The 21,580-nt window shown below is 37.1% G+C and overlaps 1 protein-coding gene across 1 annotated transcript in view; it reads left to right on the forward strand.

Annotated features, from left to right (window-relative positions):
• Positions 1–21,580, forward strand: part of LOC149817217 (DNA polymerase delta subunit 1) — a 67,672-nt gene that overhangs the window by 29,399 nt on the left and 16,693 nt on the right. The window contains exons 10-14 of the mRNA XM_089987046.1: positions 14,063–14,129; positions 14,233–14,304; positions 14,629–14,715; positions 18,766–18,885; positions 18,970–19,068. Coding sequence (XP_089843172.1) covers positions 14,063–14,129; positions 14,233–14,304; positions 14,629–14,715; positions 18,766–18,885; positions 18,970–19,068 — 445 coding nt within the window. The remainder of the gene's footprint in view (positions 1–14,062; positions 14,130–14,232; positions 14,305–14,628; positions 14,716–18,765; positions 18,886–18,969; positions 19,069–21,580) is intronic.

Raw genomic sequence — 21,580 nt, forward strand, 5'->3', positions numbered from 1 at the left:
TGTTGTGTTTGTAAACGACTATAGTAGACATTCTTGGATATTCTTTTTAAAACAAAAATCAGAAGTATTTGAGTGTTTTAAAAAATTTTATTGTTATATTAAGAATCAATTTAAAACTAATATTCAAATTTTTAGAACCGATAATGGGGGAGAATTTGTGTGAAAAGAATTCGAAAATTATCTTGACCTAAATGGAATTATTCACCAAAAATCGTGTCCATACACTCCTCAACGGAACAGACTAGCCGAGAGAAAACATAGACACATTATTGAAACCACTAAAACACTTCTTGTGTTTAGAAATGTTCCAAAAGTCTTTTGGGCCGAAACGACTCTTACGACAGTCTATTTAATAAATAGAATGCCTTTCAAAAACATTGAAAATATCTCTCCTATTGAAAAACTTTTTAAAACATCTCCTGATTATAAGAGGTTAAGGGTCTTTGAATGCAAATGCTTTGTCCTTACCAAAGAAAATGACAAATTGTCTCCAAAAGCATTCTCTTGTGTTTTCTTAGGCTACGGCGAAAGCCAAAAAGGCTATAGATGTTATGACATTGAAAGAAACAAATTGTATGTTTCTCGAAATGTCACTTTTCTTGAAAATGAAGTTGGTTTTTGCAAAGAGAAAATCCAAGAAAGTTATGACTACTCGTTCCTCCTATGCTCGACGTACCGAAGATCATCCACCATGTGCTTTGAAAAGATATTTTCAAAATCAAGAAGTAGATTCTTCTAGTATTAGAAAATCCACAAGAATTTCAAAAGCTTCTAGTAGATTTGTATCTTATGATTCCTTTGAACCAAAGTATAGTTCATGCCTAATGGCCATACACCCATATTCTGAACCACAATCTTATCATGAGGCCAAACATAATGGATTAAGGTCATGAATGATGAATTAGAAGCTTTGAAAAAGGCCAAAACTTGAGAAATCCAAACATTTCCTAAAGGAAGGAAAATTATATGATGTAGATGAATGTACAAAATAAAAACCAAATATGCTGAAACATTAGAACGATATAAAGCTAGGTTAGTAGCCAAGGGATACACTCATGAATATCGTATTGATTATGATGAGACGTTTGCTCCCGTTGCTCGAATGACAACTATTAGAACTCTCGTTGCTATAGCCTCGATTAAAAAATGACCTATATTTCAAATGGATGTAAAAAATGCTTTCTTGAACGAGAATCTGGATGAGGAAGTGGATCCTCCACCGGGATTGAATTTAGTACATGAGAAAACTCTTCTGTTGCGTAAAACTTTGTATGGATTAAAACAAGCTCCCAAAGCTTGGTATGATAGGTTCAGCGATGTAATGAGTCAACTTCATTTTAAAACTTGTTTTACTGACACTGCGTTGTTTGTTAAGTCTGCCAATGCGGGGATGGTGATCTTGCTACTTTACGTAGATAACATGATAATCACAGGGGGTGATACACAGAGAGTTAGCCATATCGAAGATGTGCTTAAGGCCAACTTTGATATGAAAGATCTTGATTTTTTGTGGTATTTTCTTGGAATAGAAGTTGCATACTCACGTCGTGGTTATTTTTTTGTGACAGACTAAGTATGCAACAGAGATCATTGAACGATCCAGGCCAGTGTTGTGAAAGGCGTATGCCTCAGTACCCGAAGCGTACGCCTCAGAGGCAAAGCGTGAGCAAAAAGTACTGAGGCGCTGTAGTGAGACGTTTGAGTCTCGAAGTGCACACTTCACATGGGTGAAGCGTACGCCTCACATCGAAGCACGCTTTGCATCTAAGGCGTACACATCATGTTACCCTTCCCTCTTCGGTGCGCGGTGTAGTACCTCGAGATGACGGAGACGCACAACCACGACAATCTCGTTGCCAAGACGGGGGCGTTCCTTAGCTAGACGCTGTCAAGACCCTGAACTCGTGCGAGCGGCTCTTGTCGGAGGTCGAGGAGCGCGGCATCACCAGGGGGAGCAATGCCAGGCGGGGGATCCACCGATGGTCTTGGCAAGGAAGTTGTTGGTGGTGCGGTAGATCTCGGGGAAGGACTACATTTGGGGGTTCTCTGGGAGGGACTCGCAAAGGCTGGCAACTGCCTGCCTGCTAGAGGAGGTTACCCTCAAGTCGTCTTGGTTGCTCGAATCGGTGGTGGTGAGGTCGGCGCTCCAACTGGAGGAGGGGGCATGGCCGGAGAGCTCTCTGATATGACCTCTTTATCTCTAACCAACTTCCGAAAGGCATTCTGATGGTCTCTTTAGAAAGATATTCTATTTAATTATTGTTAAAAAAAATTAAAAATGATTAAGTTAAATTATATTAAAATAATATGTTAGTGTCTGATCGTGTCAACCAAAATGGGGGTGTCCGTAAGACATAGACTATGGATTAGGGACGTGGTGTTAACCATAGACCTTTGTTTTATTTTTAAAGCATATTGTGCTACAATTTCCTAACTGCACCACATGCATTTTGTTATTTGATCAATTATTGCCCTTACAGGGCATTACATCAATAGGGCCAGCATTGTAACTCAACATCCTTTATCATTCTCATCCCTTGTGCCAAACAACCACAATCCCTCTCTCCATCATCTAGCGGTGTAAATGGATCTTCTAGTTTGAATCCAGTACATTCTTTTTGGATATATTATTATTTTTTTAAATCATAAATGTGTTTTTAAATCATAAATACTATTTATTTTATATTGTCGCTTATTATTGGGTTTTATTGTAATTTTTTATTATTTTATTAATATTATATATATTTTTATTTTGATCATGAAGCTTAGGTTTCAACGCCTCAAGGCCTACGCCCCCTTCATAACAAGCTCAACGCCTCGCTTCGCCTCAACGCATTTAACAACCTTGATCCGGACTTTCGGATTAAAATCGAGTTTATACTCCAGAGGTTATAAATGCCTAAATAAAGAAAGATGACGGAGAGCCTCTACAAGATCCAACCCCCTACAGACAAATGATTGGAGCTTTGTCTTATCTTTCTATTACTCGTCCTGCTATCTCCCATGCTATTCACTCTCTTAGCCAATTTCAACATGCTCACACTACAGTACATATGAGTGTTGTAATGAGAATTGCTAGATATATTAAGAATTCCATTAATCATGGATTGTTTTTGTCATCTTCTTTCTCGTTAGAAATCATTGCATATTCTGATTCTGACTGGGGAGGGGATGTAAATGATAGACGCTCAACCACTGGTTTATGTGTGTTTGTAGGTGATTCCTTAATTTCATGGCGATGTAAGAAGCAACAAAAAGTGTACCTTTCCTCCACTGAAGCCGAGTATCGTGCCATGACAACGATCACATCTGAGTTAGTATGGGTGTGATAACTTCTAGCAGACCAGGGAATTCACATTGCAGAACCCTCCCGACTATGCTTTGACAACAAGAGTGCAGTCTACATTGTAAGCAATCATACATTTCATGAGAGGACAAAGCATATTGAAATGGATTGCCATTATGTTCGTGAAGAATTTCTGAAGAAGACCATCACATTGCCTTACGTTCCCTCAGAATACCAACTAGCGGACTTCTTCACTAAAGCGCTTCTGTCACCTCGGTTTCATTTTCTACTTGGCAAACTCTCGATTGTCCCACCATGAGTTTGATGGGGGGTGTTAAGATATGTGCATTCATACATATATTCATATATTTATATATGAATATATAAACCTATGTAAACCGAAATACCCATCAAGGGTATTTCAGTCCTTTCACTAGATAGGCATCAGCCCATTAGGGCCTCATACTTTGCTTTTTGTGTAATATCTACGAATTTTAAGGTTTTGGGCCCGGGATCCGTTACCCAGATCCAAAAGAAATATAGATATGAGTATTAAAAATATATATGTAATAACAATATTTAATAAATAAATAAATAAAATTATTTTTAAGAGAATAATATTAGTATAAAAACTAATTATTTGGGGTTGGATCCGTGGTTGGACACAAATGGATCCAACATGTGGATCCAGAATCCGTTACGGATCCACGTTCGTTGTGAATCTAGCACTAAAGGGCCAACTCGGATCCACGCTAAAGGTGGATCCATTGGCATCGCGGGTCGCGGACCCAGACCCGGAACCGGACCCGACACCTTTTTATTTTAAAGGGGCTCGATTACAAGAATCGTGCCTAGCATAGCATCAAGAAGGGAAGGGGAGGGGGTTACAGAGGAGAGAGTTGGTGGGGTTCGGTTCGACAAAGGGAGAAGGAGGGTGAGATCTCACTGTCTCACTTCTCATCTCTCTCTCTCATCGTCGCCTGTAAATGGCGTACGGTGCTCAGAACACCCCAACAAGGAAGCCTCCTGCGATTCAGATGACGAGATCTGCCCCTCCAACGCCGGACTTACAAGCGACAAAGATCAAGAACAGGTTGCCGTCACCGAAATCCGGCCTTCCTTCGGGAGACTCGCCTTAGGTCAAGGCAAAGCAAGTACGCTTGATAGATAAAGATTTGAGCAGGGCGATCCCCTTGTTTTGGAGTGCAATCAATGCCAGGGATCATGTGGGTAGCACACTTAAAGACATGGTTGTGGTGATGAAACAACTGAACCGAGTGGAAGAGGGGATCAAAGCAAGCTAATCCTTTCGTCATCTTTGTTCACCAGAAGCTCATGATTTTCTAGATAATCTCCTCCGATCGCCGGAAACAGGTAGGATTTCTACACTTTTCTTGTTTGGTGTTGATTGTATCTTGTGTGTATTGTGGGTCGGTCAAGAAAGCACACCTATTGCATGCTCAATCGTTCTTGATAGGGTTCTTGGCTGCCAGGAAGCAAAATATAGTAGATGATTTGGGGGTTTCATATTCTAGAGTATGATAAACCTAGATTTGGAGAAAGGGTTCGATTCTTGGTGTCGGGAGACCAGAATCGGGGTTTTCTGTGGTGATGACAGCGATTTGGGGGTTTTCTGTGGTAGAGTCGGATTTGCTCTGTGTAGTATCGGGTAACTCATGTTTTTAGGGGAAATTCCGATTACCCCGAAATCCCATTGGCTTGGCTGCAAGAAACCCTCAGATCGATCCTCTAATTTGGGGATTTTTGGTATTGAACAAAGAAACCCCAGATTTTTTTTGGGGGGGGGAAGGGGTCCAATGTTGATATTGGATAACCCCCAAATCTGAGGAGATAGTAAGCTTGTCTCTCTTGTACAAGTTGATAAGCTTTCATTTTAGTGATTGCTTATTCCTTTCCATCACGTGAAAGCATGTTGTGCTTCATTCTCTACAACCTTGAGACCTACTGACTGTCAAATTACATTGCGATTATTCAGGCAATTGTTATTTTTATTTTGCTTCTTACTTTGATGTTCGCAAATTCCTAGCATTTATTTGGTTATTTGAATTATTGATCAGGACAACATTAAAATACCTCTTTCAGTTACAATCTTAAATAGTCGTGAGTGGTTTATTTTGGATCTTTTTTTTTCATGGCATGCTAAGCCTATATTAGCTGAATTGTGGAACTGTGTTCTCATGGGGTTAAGGTTTCCTCTTGTGCATGCCCGTGTGTTGGGTGACTTTGATATTCGTAAAAATTATAGGAGGGGTGTTATTTTGGTGCGTTTTGGTTTTTTCCAAATATCAACAAAGCATTTGGTGTGACATTCAGTGAGTTGGATCATGCAAAACTTCATATGGCTGTATCTTTCTTCTCAGTTGAACATAAATGTGGCTCTGGTTCCTTGGTTGCGTTTGCATTCCATAAACATGTCAGCCTCATTATTGTTAATTCGATCTTTTAAATCAATTTAGTTATGCAAATCGGGTGTCAAAAGGGTTGTGACAATGGCTGAGAAATTGCCCATTTTCTTTGATGATATGTACATATTAAACTGCATAAAATCTGACATTCGAAGTGCGTACTTTTTGGACGGCTCTGAATAAGCTACACATGTGCTCATGTTAAAATGCCTACTGAGTTGCTTATTCTCTAATGATTAATTTCATGCTAAGGTGCACAATTTGTCTTCTAGCGATCAATGGCCTAGCAGATTATATATTTTTCTGAAATTAGCAAATGGCAACAAAGGCAACATAGCACTAGGAGAGTGTGCTTGGGAAATCTTGCCTAATGGGCAATATGGGTTGAATACCCGATGTGGGTACTTGGGTGGTTAACTTGTGCGCAATGACAATAAAACTGATAGAAAACTTAAACTTAAATGTCGTATGCCTGACTGGTTTAAAGGTACCGGGGCATCGGTGATTGTGCGGTAGAATTTGTAACATGTGAGATATTTGATTTTTATTAATATTTTATTGCTTTGATATTGGTGCATACATGATATGAATGTGTGTAGCCCTGAAATTCAATTCCTAGGTCCGAGTTATGTTCATGTGGGTGGATGTTAACTTATGTTATGAATGAAAAGTTTCATGTGCCTACATTTATGGGACATGTTTGATTATCGTGCATTTATGAATCAGTTTCAAGTACATGTGCTTACATGAAATCGATGTGTGTTTTGCATGTACAATCATGCATAAATGTTCTCATGTACTTATGAATTATGGATGAATGCATGTGTGTTAAGTGATTACATGAAAGCACTTGCACATGGATGGTGAACACATGCATATGATTGTGGTAACTCATGCACATTGTTAAATTGGTTTGAATGGATGTGCATTTGGAGGCATGTTGACCTCATTGCATAAATTGCAAGTTATGATTTTTGTATACGATGCATCGATGGTCTAAATGAATCATCAGAGGCCTGGAGAGCCTCGAGCTTGGGTTTGCTCTTTCTGTAATTGTTTAATTGCATCATAATAATCATATTTATACTATGGTTTTATTTGTGCTGTTCTATTGTTGCGACGAGGGGTAGACCGTGAAGAGATGTACATGTTGAATTTGCGAGCTTATGGTTGCATGTTGATTTGCAAGCCTATGTTATTAACTTTGCATGTTGATTTGCAAATGTGATTGTATTGCACTGTTTAATGTGTTTCCACGGGCTGGAGTCTCATGATGGTTTTCGCAGGGGTAGATGCGAGCTTTTGCCTTGTCTTTGCATGTGGAAGTGCAAAACTAAATAATTGACTTTTAATAAAAAGATAATCATTGAGAACAATGTAATATACGTTCTGGGATATCTCATCTGGAGAATGGAGATCTTAGAGTTCCGGTTTTGGAGAGACTGTGAGGATACAAAAACTTTGTGTGTTGCAATTTTGTCCCATGAGCCCGATATTGAGGTTCCGTTTCATGGCCACGGTTTTAGGGAGAGTCCGCCACTTTACCTGGGGGTGGTGTGTTGGTCATAATTGTGGTTGTTTTGGTACCAAGGAAGCGACACTTGTGGGCGTGGGGTGTCTTTTTGTGTCTCCGACATTAGATGTGGAAGTCTAATGTTTCGAAGGTGATACGGTCGATTGCTAAGTTTGGAACCTAGTAATAAATTACAAATTGTGTGCTAAGCTACCCTGCGAACCTAACTTGACCTCGGGGATTATACCCGTTTTGTGTATCCGCGGGCAACATTAATTAAAAAGAGGAACTTAAATTGTATGCATTTAATAGGGCATGCATATGGAAAAGGAAGACCTTAAGGAAAGATAATAAAGAAATCATGCATTGCACATAAATCGTGCATATTCATGCTATGCATTAGAACATGCATATGTTATATGTTCCCTTAATTGTTATATGTTTGGTGGATGCATGAGGTTTAATTTCTAATGCATGTTAAATGCCCTGTTCTACTTGAACTGTATTTCATGGTATTGATTTATGTTCTTTTGGGCATAATGGATGTACCATGTGATATGAATGCTTACCTGAATTATGTAATTGTCATAATTGCATTCCTCTTAATCATTGTGCGAATTCGTATCTGTGGTTATGAGATTTAAATGATGTTATTGATGTTATCTGCCAGTTATGAGCTGAACATCATACTTGACACCCATATCACGTACTAGATTCATGATATACTACATTAAAAGTTACATATTTCTTACTTAGACATTTGTAGTCACTCTGAGACTTCAATCAAGATTTTGGATTTACTGTTTCAGGGATAGTGTGAGAAACTCTGATGTTATTATTTATTGATATTGAAATAAATGTTTTGGTTTTGCTCCACCTGTAATGTTTCAGAATGCTTAATCTTATAGTATTACTTGTTTCCGCTGTATTGAAATTTTTTTTTCAAAAATTGGGATAAGATTTCGGGGCGTTACATTTTGTATTTTTATTTTTTTCACTTTTTTACTTTTTCACTTTTGTCTTTTTTACTTTTTCATTTTTTGTCTTTTGTGATTGGGATAACCCCAACTGTCATAAATATGACCGTTGGGTGCAGCCCCTAGGGCTGCCCCATATGTATCCTCATGTATTATAAATAGGTCTCTCTCGACCTTGTATTTTTATCTCTTTAGAGAGTGTCTCTATACAACAACAACAACAACAACTACGCCTTCATCCCAAAACAATTGGGGTCAGCGATATGAACCAAAAAAGAAATTCATTTTGGGTCTTCCACATGAATCCTTTTCCTCCAATCATTTCTATCCAACGCCATGTCCTCGGTGAGGTTCAAAGCATTCATATCCTTTCCTATTATCTCCATCCAAGTCTTCCTAGGCCTACCCCGACCTCTTTTAACTAATATATTTTCCCATTTCTCCAACCTTCTAACTGGAGCATCATTAGGCCTTCGCCGAATATGTCCAAACCACCGTAAACGATTCTCTCGCATCTTATTTTCAATGGGTGCAACACCTACCTTCTTACGAATCTCTTCGTTCCGAATCTTATCTTTTATTGTATTTCCACACATCCATCTAAGCATCCGCATCTCAGCTACACTCATTTTTTGAATATGATGTCTCTTGGCAGCCCAACATTCCGTACCATATAGTAAAGCGGGTCTAATAGTCGTCCTATAAAACTTTCCCTTCAACCGCAATGGCATTCTACGATCGCACAGCACTCCAGTAGCACTTTTCCATTTCATCCACCCAACCTTTATCCTATGATTTACATCTCCATCAATTTCTCCATACTTTTGAATGATGGATCCCAAATATTTGAAATAATCATTCACCGGTATATCTTGCTCACCAAGCATCACTACACTCCCATCACTACTTCGTTGCTTACTAAACCGACATTCCATATATTCAGTCTTACTCTTACTCAACTTAAAACCTCTAGCTTCCAATGTCTGTCTCCATAATTCTAACTTAGCATTAACCCCAGCTCTAGACTCATCAATCAAAACAATATCATCAGCAAACAACATACACCACGGTACATTTTCTTGAATTGATCTCGTAAGCTCATCCATCACTATCGCAAATAGGAAAGGGCTTAAAGCAGATCCTTGATGTAACCCAACCGTTATCGGAAAATTGGTTGTCACCCCTCCACAAGTGCAGACATTGGTTACTACTCCTTCATACATATCTTTAATTATACTAATGTACTTGAGAGAAACACCTTTCTTCATCATTGTTCACCAGAGAACGTCCCTAGGTACTCTATCGTATGCCTTCTCTAAATCAATAAAAACCATATGCAAATCTTTGTTCCTCTCTCTATATCTTTCAATAAGTTGTCTAAGAAGATGTATAGCTTCCATAGTTGATCTTCCAGGCATAAAACCAAATTGATTCTCCGATATCATGACAACCTTCATCAACCTAGACTCAATCACCCTCTCCCAAAGTTTCATAGTATGACTCATGAGTTTTATACCACGATAGTTTGTGCAATCTTGTATATCACCCTTATTCTTATATAAAGGCACCAAAGTACTCTTCCTCCACTCATTAGGCATCTTATTTGTTCGCCAAATCAAGTTAAAAAGATTTGTCAACCATTCTAAACCTTTGGGATTGTCAACCATTCTCCCAAGCATTTCCAAGCCTCGATAGGTATACCATCTGGGCCAACTGCCCTTCTTGATTTCATTTTCTTCAAAGCCTCTGCAATTTCTTTTTTTTGAATCTTGCGCATGAAGTCACGATTTATCTCATGAAAAGGAATGGAGGAGTCTCCAAGATCTTGAGCATGACTATCATTAAATAGCTTATCAAAATAATTTTTCCATCTCTCCTTAATCTCCTCATCTTTGACTAAAACCCTTTGCGTTTCATCTTTGATACATCTAACCATACCCAAATCCTTCGATTTCCTATCTCTCATCTTTGCAAGCCTATAAATATCCTTCTCGCCTTCTTTGGTATCCAACTTGTCATAAACCTCCTTATATACCTTAGCCCTCGCGTTTCGAACAACTTTTTTAGCTTCCTTCTTTGCTATCATATACTTCTCCAAATTCTCATTATCACGACTCTTACTTAGATTTCTATAACACTCTCTTTTAACCTTAATAGCTAATTTGACATCCTCGTTCCACCATGATGTATCCTTACCTAGTGGTGCACCGCCTTTAGACTCACCCAATACCTCCTTAGCTACTTTTCTCATACCACCCGCTATCTTATTCCACATTGATTCTGAATCCTCCTCGAGACACCAATCAACTTCCTTAACTACCTGCTCTACAAACATTCCTTGTTTAGCTCCTTTCAGTGCCCACCACTTAATTCTAGGATCTATCCTATGTCTATCCCTTTTGCGGCATTGTCTAATTCTAAGATCTAAAATTAAGACTCTATGTTGTGTAGCTACACTTTCTCCTGGTATAACCTTACAATCGATGCAACAACCCCTATCTCTCTTTCTAAGTAGGAAAAAATCTATCTGACTCGTATTAACCCCACTTTTAAATGTTACTAGGTGAGACTCCCTCTTCCTAAACCAAGTGTTTGCTAAGATCATATCATAGGACAAACAAAAATCTAAAATCCTTTCTCCACTTTCATTTCTTTCTCCTATACCATAGCCTCCATGGATATTCTCAAATCCATCCCTACTAATGCCTACATGTCCATTAAGGTCACCGCCGATGAAAAGCTTTTCTCCATAAGATGTCTCTTGTACTACTCCATCTAAATCTTCCCAAAATTGATGCTTAATGGAATCATCTAAACCTACTTGAGGTGCATAAACACTAATAATATTAATAATATCCGTACCTAATACTAATTTAATAAGTAAAATTCTATCACCCTTCCTACGGACCTCAACTACATTATCTATAAACTGACGACTCATAACAATCCCTACTCCATTCCTATTCCTATTTATTCCTGTATACCAAATCTTATATCCCCAAGGTTCTATCACTTTAGCTTTCTCACCTACCCATTTGGTCTCTTGAAGACATAAAATATCAATCTTTCTCCTACACATAACATCTACTAACTCTACCAACTTACCAGTTAAAGACCCTATGTTCCAAGTGGCTAACCTAATTTTATGGTCTTGGACTAACTTCTTTACCCCCACCCGTCCAACAAAGTGAGGGAACCCTTGCCTATTTGACACCACACCCGGGCGCCGGTGTGACGCGTCGCTTCTGGGCGGCGACATAGCAACCCTTGCACATTTATCACTGCCTCCGGGCCTAGAGAGTACAGCGCGTCGCTCAGTAGAGAACGCCCCAACGAAATTCTCATATTGGTTCATTTTCATAGGATATGACAGTTTTTATGCTGGCTGTCACAGGCCTACCGCAACCCTCCTCCTTTATCCGGGCTTGGGACCGGCAGTGTATAACTACACAGGCGGAGTTGTTAGACCCTTGTGTGGGTGGTTCAATGATTCAATCAAGTATTCTACTTGATTGAAAGTGTGTTCTTGCATTGATTGAAAGTATGTTCTTGCATGTGTTGTATTCAATCCATTTTATTACAGTGTGATCGAAGGTGAAAGGGTTTTGAAAAAAGGGCTTAAGTAGATCTCAGCCAGGGACAACCCTTGATCTCGGGAAATCTCTTGATCTGGATTGATCTCTGTCGACAAATGGATGACCTTGAGCCTGATCTACTTCCTCACGCACCTCCACTCAGATCACATCCAGGGTTTGAAATAATGAGAGAGAGAGAGAGAGAGAGAGAGAGAGAGAGAGACCCACGGCATACCTGGACTCGTGTCGACATGGGTACGACAGCCCGTTTGGTGTGTTGCTGTAACATAGGCCCATATGGTGTGGACTGTGCTTATTTCTTGTTTCAAGCCATGTTGGGCAAATTTGACCCCACAAATATGTTCAACATGTTTCATTGCTAGGAATTGGCTATTGGATCATATTTTTTTCAATGAAAAATGCAATTTTATGAGTCTTTAAATTTATAAAAATTGTGAGCCGTTGGTTTTTTGAAGCCTTATAAAAACGTGTTCGCATGTCATAATGAAATGATCTGAAAGCCTATTTCTATTAAACAGTAGATCACATCTACAATGTTAGAATCCAAAAAAATGAATTAAAAACTTGAAAATTTAGGCTGTCTGCACCCTCCTACGGTTGGGAGGAACCAATTACTCATATATATATATATATAGTGTGTGTGTGTGTGTTTGTGAAGGTTTATTAAAGGATCAATTAATTCAAAGACCAACAAAAGGCCTGTAAACATAGTTACTTTATGAGTAGATGATTCTTTTGTTTTGGTGGGAAACAAAAATTTTAACACCTTTTGAAAAGTAAAAGGTGTACTTCAGTAATCTAAATTTGAAAAGGGACTTTTTGTGATGATCCAATGACAAGTCTCTTCCAGGATGAATTTTTATATTGATCTTGTGTCTTTTGTTTGATTATAAGTTCTTGTTATCAAGGATCAAGTCGTACTTTAGTGTGTTGAAGAATGCATTTTGGATATATTTTTTTTTGTATTTCATAATTAAATCACCAATATTGTTGGATGATATTGTGATGAGTGACCTTGGCACATAAATTGAAATTTCTCCATCTACTTCCTGAATATGTTAGGGTGGTTTGCTCATAACCATCAATGCAGTTGCTAGAGTACAATTTCTTTCACCTTAACATAGTTGATAAATGATATTTTAAAGATATGATATTTTATAGGCGATATCATAAATATATCAATGTACTCTCACAATATAGTGAAAAATGATTAAAAAGAAAATTACCACGGTAGTATAACCTCAGAATTTTAAAAAGTGTTATAATATCACATCATCATCATTTTCAAACCGTTTCCTATTTCTCTTATTTTAGTGTATTTCAAATATGGGTTTTATCTAAGGTTTCCAGACTAGGAAGCAGAAGTGGGAAACAATACAAGAAGCGGAAGCAAGAAGCGATGCATTTTAAAATGTATAGGAAGTGGCAAGAGACGAATAAAAAACAATATAAAAATTGAATGAGAATAAAAATGGAACGCAAATAAAAACTAAAATAAAGGTGTTAAATTTCATGATTTTGTGTAAATTAAATTTTTAACAAAATCTAAAAATGATGATTGCCAATTTAGAGAAAGCACATGGAAGTGAGAGGAAACACATAAAAAACATGAAAAGTAGAGTAAGAGAACATATAAGAAGAATAGATAGAGCATGTGGAAAGCATAAGAGAAGTACGAGAGAATTGCAATTTTCATCAAGTTATGAAAGTGAGGAGTATCGGGCTTCCAAAGCTAGCTTCCGTGAAGCGAGCTTCCCACCTATCTAAGAAGCTTCCGGTGACTCTAGTTTTATCAACCCTAGTGTCCAATAAGAAAAAAGATTATATTAATTTGTCTTTTTACTTAAAACATTTCTAATTTTTTTTTTCATTTTTGCAAAAAATTATGAAAACATAATTTCTCTTTATTGTTTATATTTGTCTTTTTTACATATAGAGAATTTTCCATGTAAAACTATGTATCCTATGATTTTTCCTTGCTGAGATATAGCCAATTCTGATATATGTGTCTATAATTCAGATACTCCCATTAAAATCTAAGAAATATGTTTAGTTTGTGCATTTACAGAATTCTTATTAGGTTTTGTCTTCTGAATTTAGCGCCTAACAATTATTTGAAATCTGTCCTCATGGAACTTACATGCAACTTTTTTGTGAATGTCCGTGGATTGAGTATACTTTCTTCCTGTGCTGCTCATTCCTTTGGAGGCAACCCATCTGAATAATGCAGCTTTTTCCTTTTTTAACAATCATTGTGCATACAGACAATATGGAACTCGTGAGAGTAAAGAAGTAGCTATCGAAGGGAGAGTGCAATTTGATTTGCTTCAGGTTGGGCAATTATTGAATTTTTTCCCTCTTTGTTAAACATGTCGGCGACATTGAGTTATAGCTTCTAGCTGCCTTAGTTTACAACGTAGATTCTTTCTTGCAGGTTATGCAAAGAGATTACAAGTTAAGTTCTTATTCACTAAATTCTGTATCAGCACATTTCCTTTCTGAGCAGGTATGAAAGATCTATTAATTGTTCTATGTGCAGTATGTGCCCTGTTTCTCAGAATTGTGTTTAGGCTTTCCTCTGTAATATGTAGTATTCAATTCTATCCCTTTGCTTTATTTTTTATCATGAAACGAGCTAACATCTCACATTTATTTAATTTTGTCTAATATATACACATCCACTTAATGCCTATTTTTTTCATAAGATGTTCATGATGCACCTATTTAGTTTCAGAGAGTTCTTATTGTCTGCATTTTCTTGAATTTTTTCATTTTTGCATCTTTTGCTTGAGAATATATTTGCTGATGTTTTATTTCTGATTGAAAACAGAAGGAGGATGTCCATCATTCTATAATATCTGATCTTCAAAATGGGAACTCAGAGACGAGGAGGCGACTTGCTGTATACTGTCTGAAGGCATGTCCTTTTTCCCTTCCATGTTCCGCATGGTGGACCTGTTGCTTTTATGCATTTCTCTTTTATTTTGACTAGTTAATAATTTTTTCATAGTGTTCCCATCAAAAGAAAAGAAAAAAGGGCTTCTTATATTGTTGAATATCTTCAAGTTAATCTCACAAACTACTGATGGGAATTGACTGAAATGTGAAGCTCATTTTTCTGGTGAAGTCTTTCTTCTGGCATACATTTAGAAACTGTTGAGGCGCATTAGCTGATTAGTGTTTTCCTTATTTCTTCTAGGCCCAGCTAGGAAAATAAAAACATTTGTCTACCTCTCTTCGCTATTGATTGTGTTTCCACCCTTGTATACCTATCAGATTTTCTTTTAAACATCTGATAGCATTTACCATTGAATGGCTTCAAGGACAATCTGCAGTTAGCAGTGTGCTTAGAAGCTCTTGCAATACTAAGTTCGAAGGAAAAAAGCATGTCTCTTGTTAGTTAATATTAGACTTTCAGAAAAGACGTGAACTAATTCCTAATAAAAATATGGAGCTAAATTAAAATATTGAAATGCCTGCAGTGGAAAATGATTAGATTGGTACTTGGAGCAGGAGAGTTAGCTGGAATCGAAGCATGAGAGAGCCATATGATAAGAAAGAGATCATCTGAAGTGTATTCATATGTGTGTACATGCGCATGCCTGCATGTATGTGTATGCGCATGCATACTCATCTCTGTATGTACCACTTTGAAGCCATGTAGAAGCTTATTTTTGTTTTGATAGTTATGTTGCCATTAACTCATAATTAGGCCTGTACAGTGAGTCAGGTATAGGGATGGGAAACACGTTTCCTAGGAAACCGTTTCCGAAGTAGGAAACACCGCGTTTCCCACCCTAAAGAAAATGCACTTCTCATTTTTGGGAAACACATTTCCCATGCGTTTCCTTTTTCTGGGGTATTTCTCATGTTAGCCAAGTTTTTTCTTCTTGTTGGATGTTTCCCATTTGTATCCCAATTCGTTTCCCGTTTTTCGTTTCACATGCACCTGAAAAACCTCATTTCCCGTTTTCCTATTAGGGTAGGATGTTCGCCCTAGCTGCAAGAAGTGATGGCTTCTAATCACGCTCATGTAACAATTTTTGTTTCTAAACAAAAGTAATCAACTCGAGCTAGTTTGAGCTTAACCCAAGCCGAGCTTGAACAAGGCTTAGCAAGCTTGAGATGAGCTTGGGTATTGCAACAACAAACAACAACAACAACTACGCCTTCATCCCAAAACAATTGGGGTCGGCGATATGAACCAAAAAAGAAAATCATTCTGGGTCTTCCACATGAATCCTTCTCCTCCAATCATTTCTATCCGGTGCCATGTCCTCGGTGAGGTTCAAAGCATTCATATCCTTTCCTATCACCTCCATCCATGTCTTCCTAGGCCTACCCCGACCTCTTTTAACTAATATATTTTCCCATTTCTCCATCCTTCTAACTGGAGCATCATTAGGCCTTCGCCGAATATGTCCAAACCACCGTAAACGATTCTCTCTCATCTTATTTTCAATGGGTGCTACGCCTACCTTCTTACGTATCTCCTCGTTCCGAATCTTATCTTTTATTGTATTTCCACACATCTATCTCAGCATACGCATCTCAGCACACTCATTTTTTGAATATGGTCTCTTGGCAGCTCAACATTCCGTACCATATAGTAAAGCGGGCCTAATAGTCGTCCTATAAAACTTTCCCTTCAACCGCAATGGCATTCTACGATCGCACAACACTCCAGTTGCACTCTTCCATTTCATCCACCCAACCTTTATCCTATGATTTACATCATCAATTTCTCCATACTTTTGAATGATAGATCCCAAATATTTGAAACAATCATCCACCAGTATTTCTTGCTCACCAAGCTTCTCTATACTCCCATCACTACTTCATTGCTTACTAAACCGACATTCCATGTATTCTGTCTTATTCTTACTCAACTTAAAACCTCTTGCTTCCAATGTCTGTCTCCATAATTCTAACTTAGCATTAACCCCAACTCTAGACTCATCAATCAAAACAATATCATCAACAAACAACATACACCACGACACATTTTCTTGAATTGATCTCGTAAGCTCATCCATCACTATTGCAAATAGGAAAGGGCTTAAAGGAGATCCTTGATGTAACCCAACCGTTATAGGAAAATTGGTTGTCACCCCTCCACAAGTGCGGACATTGGTTACTACTCCTTCATACATATCTTTAATTATACTAATGTAGACAGAAACACCTTTCTTCATCATTGTCCACCAGAGAACGTCCCTAGGTACATCTATCGTATGCCTTTTCCAAATCAATAAAAACCATATGCAAATCTTTGTTCCTCTCTCTATTTCTCTCAATAAGTTGTCTAAGTAGATGTATAGCTTCCATAGTTGATCTTCCAGGCATAAAACCAAATTGATTCTCCGATATCATGACAACCTTCCTCAACCTAGACTCAATCATCCTCTTCCAAAGTTTCATAGTATGACTGATGAGTTTTATACCACGATAGTTTGTGCAATCTTGTATATCACCCTTATTCTTATATAGAGGCACCAAAGTACTTCTCCTCCACTCATTAGGCATCTTATTTGTCTGCCAAATCTTGTTAAAAAGATTTGTCAACCATTCTAAACCTTTCTCTCCCAAGCATTTCCAAGCCTCGATAGGTAGACCATCTGGGCCAACTGCCCTTCTTGATTTCATTTTCTTCAAAGCCTCTGCAATTTCTTTCTTTTGAATCTTGCGCATGAAGTCACGATTCATCTCATGAAAAGGAATGGAGAAGTCTCCAAGATCCTGAGCTTGGGTATTCTTTTTTATTTTTTATTTTTTATAAGTGAGTCAAGCTCGATGCGCCCAAGTTCATGCTTGGCTCATGTGCAGCCCTACTCATAATAGAAGATAATTGACAATCCATGCTTTTGGAGTTGATTAACACTCTCAATTAGATGGTTGCTTACTTGCAACAGAATCACAGTATGCTTCAACAATACACAAAGGTTAAAATGGATAACTGCTGTTGGTGATTGTTCAAATAGGTGAGGAAAACACTCCAAAATTTTAGAATGAGCTCATTTACAAGGTGACATTTCCTTTTAAGAATTTGAATAAACTTATATGCACATACATGCATCCATAATGCGCTGTGGATGCATGGAACCCTAGATATGTCAATTGTGACCAAAGAAATTTCTTGGTTGTTATTTGTGTTAATATATATGTATATATATATACTCATGTGTATATATACATATTCTTATATTTTATGTATTGTAATAGTTAATCCCATATAGCGGTATTTTGATCTTTTTACTTGTAATAATAACTGTTTATTAGAAACAATTATTAATGTAATTTTAATATTCTTTATTTTTCTTGTTTTACTTTTTATATTTTGTCTAATCTCTGCCCCCCCCCCCCCCCCCCATAGAGTTGTTGGGTCCCCAATGGTCATAAATATGACTGTTAGGAGTTCCCCAACGACTCTATGTGGGGAGCTCCCAATGGTCTCCCTCCTTTGTTGTGTATATAAATAGGGGATGTGCTTCCCCCTATTCTTCAATGTTTTTTCCAAGCATATTATCAATAAATCTCTTATTCTTTAATCGCTTGTGTTGCCCTTAGTTGGGTCTTTGTATTGTGCCTTAGTGGACTTGTGCTTGTGCACTTTGGTTTGTATTGTCCACTCTTGGACTTGTATGTTCTTTTGCACTTTGTTCTTGTAATTCCGCTTACTTCATTACAATTTGTGCAGGTGCTCTCTCTTTTTTTCTTATCTATAGACACATATACACAAAAATGCAATATTTGCGCACATATTTATGCAGTAGCATAGCCCGCATTATTGTGCTCTTCATTTTTTGGAAAAGTGAATTGAAGACATTGTTTTATCCTTGCGTAGGTTGCATTGCACTTATCCTCTTAAATGGCTAACATGACAACGTTTGTTGATAATGATAATGCTAGTAGGTATATGCTTGTTTTCTTCATTGTGTGAAAAATTAGATAAAATATTGATCTGCAGGATGCTTATCTTCCACAACGCCTTTTGGACAAGTTGATGTTCATGTACAATTATGTGGAGATGGCTCGAGTCACAGGTGTCCCAATCTCCTTTCTGCTTGCAAGAGGACAAAGCATAAAGGTAAAAAACACACTAACAATTTCATAAATTTATTAACGCATTATGGTTTCTTGCTTTTTGAATGTCTTGTAAACTGTGTTTCAGGTTCTTTCTCAACTTCTTAGAAAGGCAAAGCAAAAGAATCTTGTTATTCCCAATCTTAAGGGTCAAGGAACTGGGCAAGATACATTTGAAGGTGCAACTGTAAGATTTTGCTGCTTAATCTTTTCAAAATTACCCATCCATTATCATTTTTGCATCTTATTTTGTTGCCCAAGATATAGCTTAGTGGCTTACAGCTTGATCCAAAGGCTGGGGATGAGCTTAGCATGGTCTACAGGAGCTAGGCTTGTTATTAGTAGGAGGAAGCTAGATTATTATGTAAAGCTATTCAAAAGTGGAAAGACAATTGAAGAATGAGATTCTTGTTTACATACGTTCTTTTCCTTGGAAAGTAGAAAGTATGGTTGCCCTTGCTCAAATACTTTGTTACTATGGAAAATGTATCCCTCTTTCAAGCTTTTCCATACTCCAGTATGATAATTACTCAAAGTCCAAATGCATCATCATAGAAAAGAATTTCTTAAAAGAAAAATATTTTTTAAAGCATTGGGATGAGCTTGCTATTGTTGAGACAACTTGTGGTGACTGATTTAATAAATTCTGGCAAGGTAGTTCGTGACATAACCAATCCACTCTTATGGCAATTGATTCCTCATGACCCAATCTTGCAAATGCATAATTTAGATTGTTTAAAGTTGCCAGCTTTTGCCATAGTTGTTGCAATTGTAATTTGTAATTGATCACTTGGTCTTGTTTCTAGAGCGCATACTATCATTATCTAAGTTGTGGACCTTCTAGCCTACTATAATTTTAGATAATTACTACTTGTATAGGCGGTGTTTAGTATGGCTGCTAACCTATGTTGCAAAAACATGGGTGCGTACTGTTAGAAAATGACCTTGAATGCAATAGGTTAAAAAATAAACCGATAAACACGCACATAAAGTGCGAATACACAAACCCACTAAGGGGTAACCAACTACACATAAAGTGCAAACTCATAAACCCACAAAGGGTTGAAGCCAAAAGGGCCAAAAAGAATTAATCTTCGTTATGGGAGGGGGTAAAGACCCTTATCTACAATGGAGGGAGAACCCCTATATACAAGATGGAAAAGCCATTGGGGCTTCCACTCATACACGTTGGGGAGCCCCAACGTCTATTAAAGTGGCCCCTCAGTGGTCCCAAAAATAAAAAGGTAAAAAATACAAAAAATAAAATAAAAAGAAAAAAATACTAAAAATAAAATTATATTATGAAAAGACCAAAATACCCCTATCGGGTATTTTAGATAAAACAGAAAAAATACACACACACATATATATATGAAACATAAAATTACATCAATATTTTAATACCTCCCTCAAACTTTGCGTGGGGGAACAAAAAGTTTGTATAATACAAGAGGAAGAATTTCAAGTCTTTCAAGAGTCTTCAATAAAAACACCATCTTAATAGTATATCAATGAAATTTGCAAATGTCTTCTTCCAATTGATCTTAACGGTGAGTCTTCTCAAGCACTTTTTCATGATCTATCATAGGGACTTCTTTTATCTCATCTTCAAGTCTTGTGGAACAAACCAAAGAGCTTCAAGTAAAAAATATCTTTGCATTTGAATCAAGTAGAATATTTCAAACAAGGTAAATCAAGAAAGCATCATATTGATCAAGAGGAACATATGATTCATCAAGACAGTGATGCAAAAGATATTCTACGTATTTCAATCGAGCACTATGGGAAAATATCATTAAGATGATTAAACTCAAACACACTTTGATAACCTCATTATATTCTTAAGGAAAGATGTATGCACAAAGGCACGAATACACATGCACAAAGGCATGCAAATATTAACTTTGTATTGAAAAATAAGAGAGCTTTTTTGGAAAAGCTTCATGCATTAGAAATGTCTTCAAAGAGACAATGTTCATTGAAGAACAAATTCCTCACAAAGGGATGTGCACAAGGGCACATAAATTAATAACGAAGAGACAATTAATTTTATAAAAAAAAGATGATTTTAATAATTTCTCACACTCCTTGGAATGAAAAGAAATCAATGCCAACAAATGTCATGTATGAACTTGCAAGAACACACTCCAATCAAGTATAACACTTGATTGAATAAACCAAAATACCCACCCAAGAGTCAAGAATGAATGTTATTTTAAATAGAGAACCTCACATATTGAAAGATAAAATATTTGAAAAATACAAAAGCCCATTAGAAGGCCAAACACCACAAGCCCTTAATATGTAAAATACTTATAGGGTAAATGCCAAAAAGGTAAAATCCGGTGATTTCCAAATATACATATATATATCATTTGTTATATGAGATTTCTTTCTAAATTTTAATCCTTACTAGTTTTCTCTCTTGCATAGAAAAATATTTGTCGATAAAAGTTCATATCATTGATTATATATATATATAATCAATGATATAAACTTTTATCGACAAATATTTTTCTATGCAAGGGTGAAAACAAGTAGTAAGGGTTAAAATTTAAAAAGAAATCCCATATGATAAATGGAATTTTGCAAATCTCAACAATAGTTCATCCTACTACGTGCAATCACCTCATTAGACTTCCAAAACCCACAAATCAGGTGTATAAGAGACTAGAACAAGAATAAATATAATGGCAGTA

The sequence above is a fragment of the Nuphar pumila genome, chromosome 14 (assembly GCF_984573655.1).
Source record: "Nuphar pumila chromosome 14, dmNupPumi1.hap1.1, whole genome shotgun sequence".
NCBI classification, from domain to species: domain Eukaryota; kingdom Viridiplantae; phylum Streptophyta; class Magnoliopsida; order Nymphaeales; family Nymphaeaceae; genus Nuphar; species Nuphar pumila.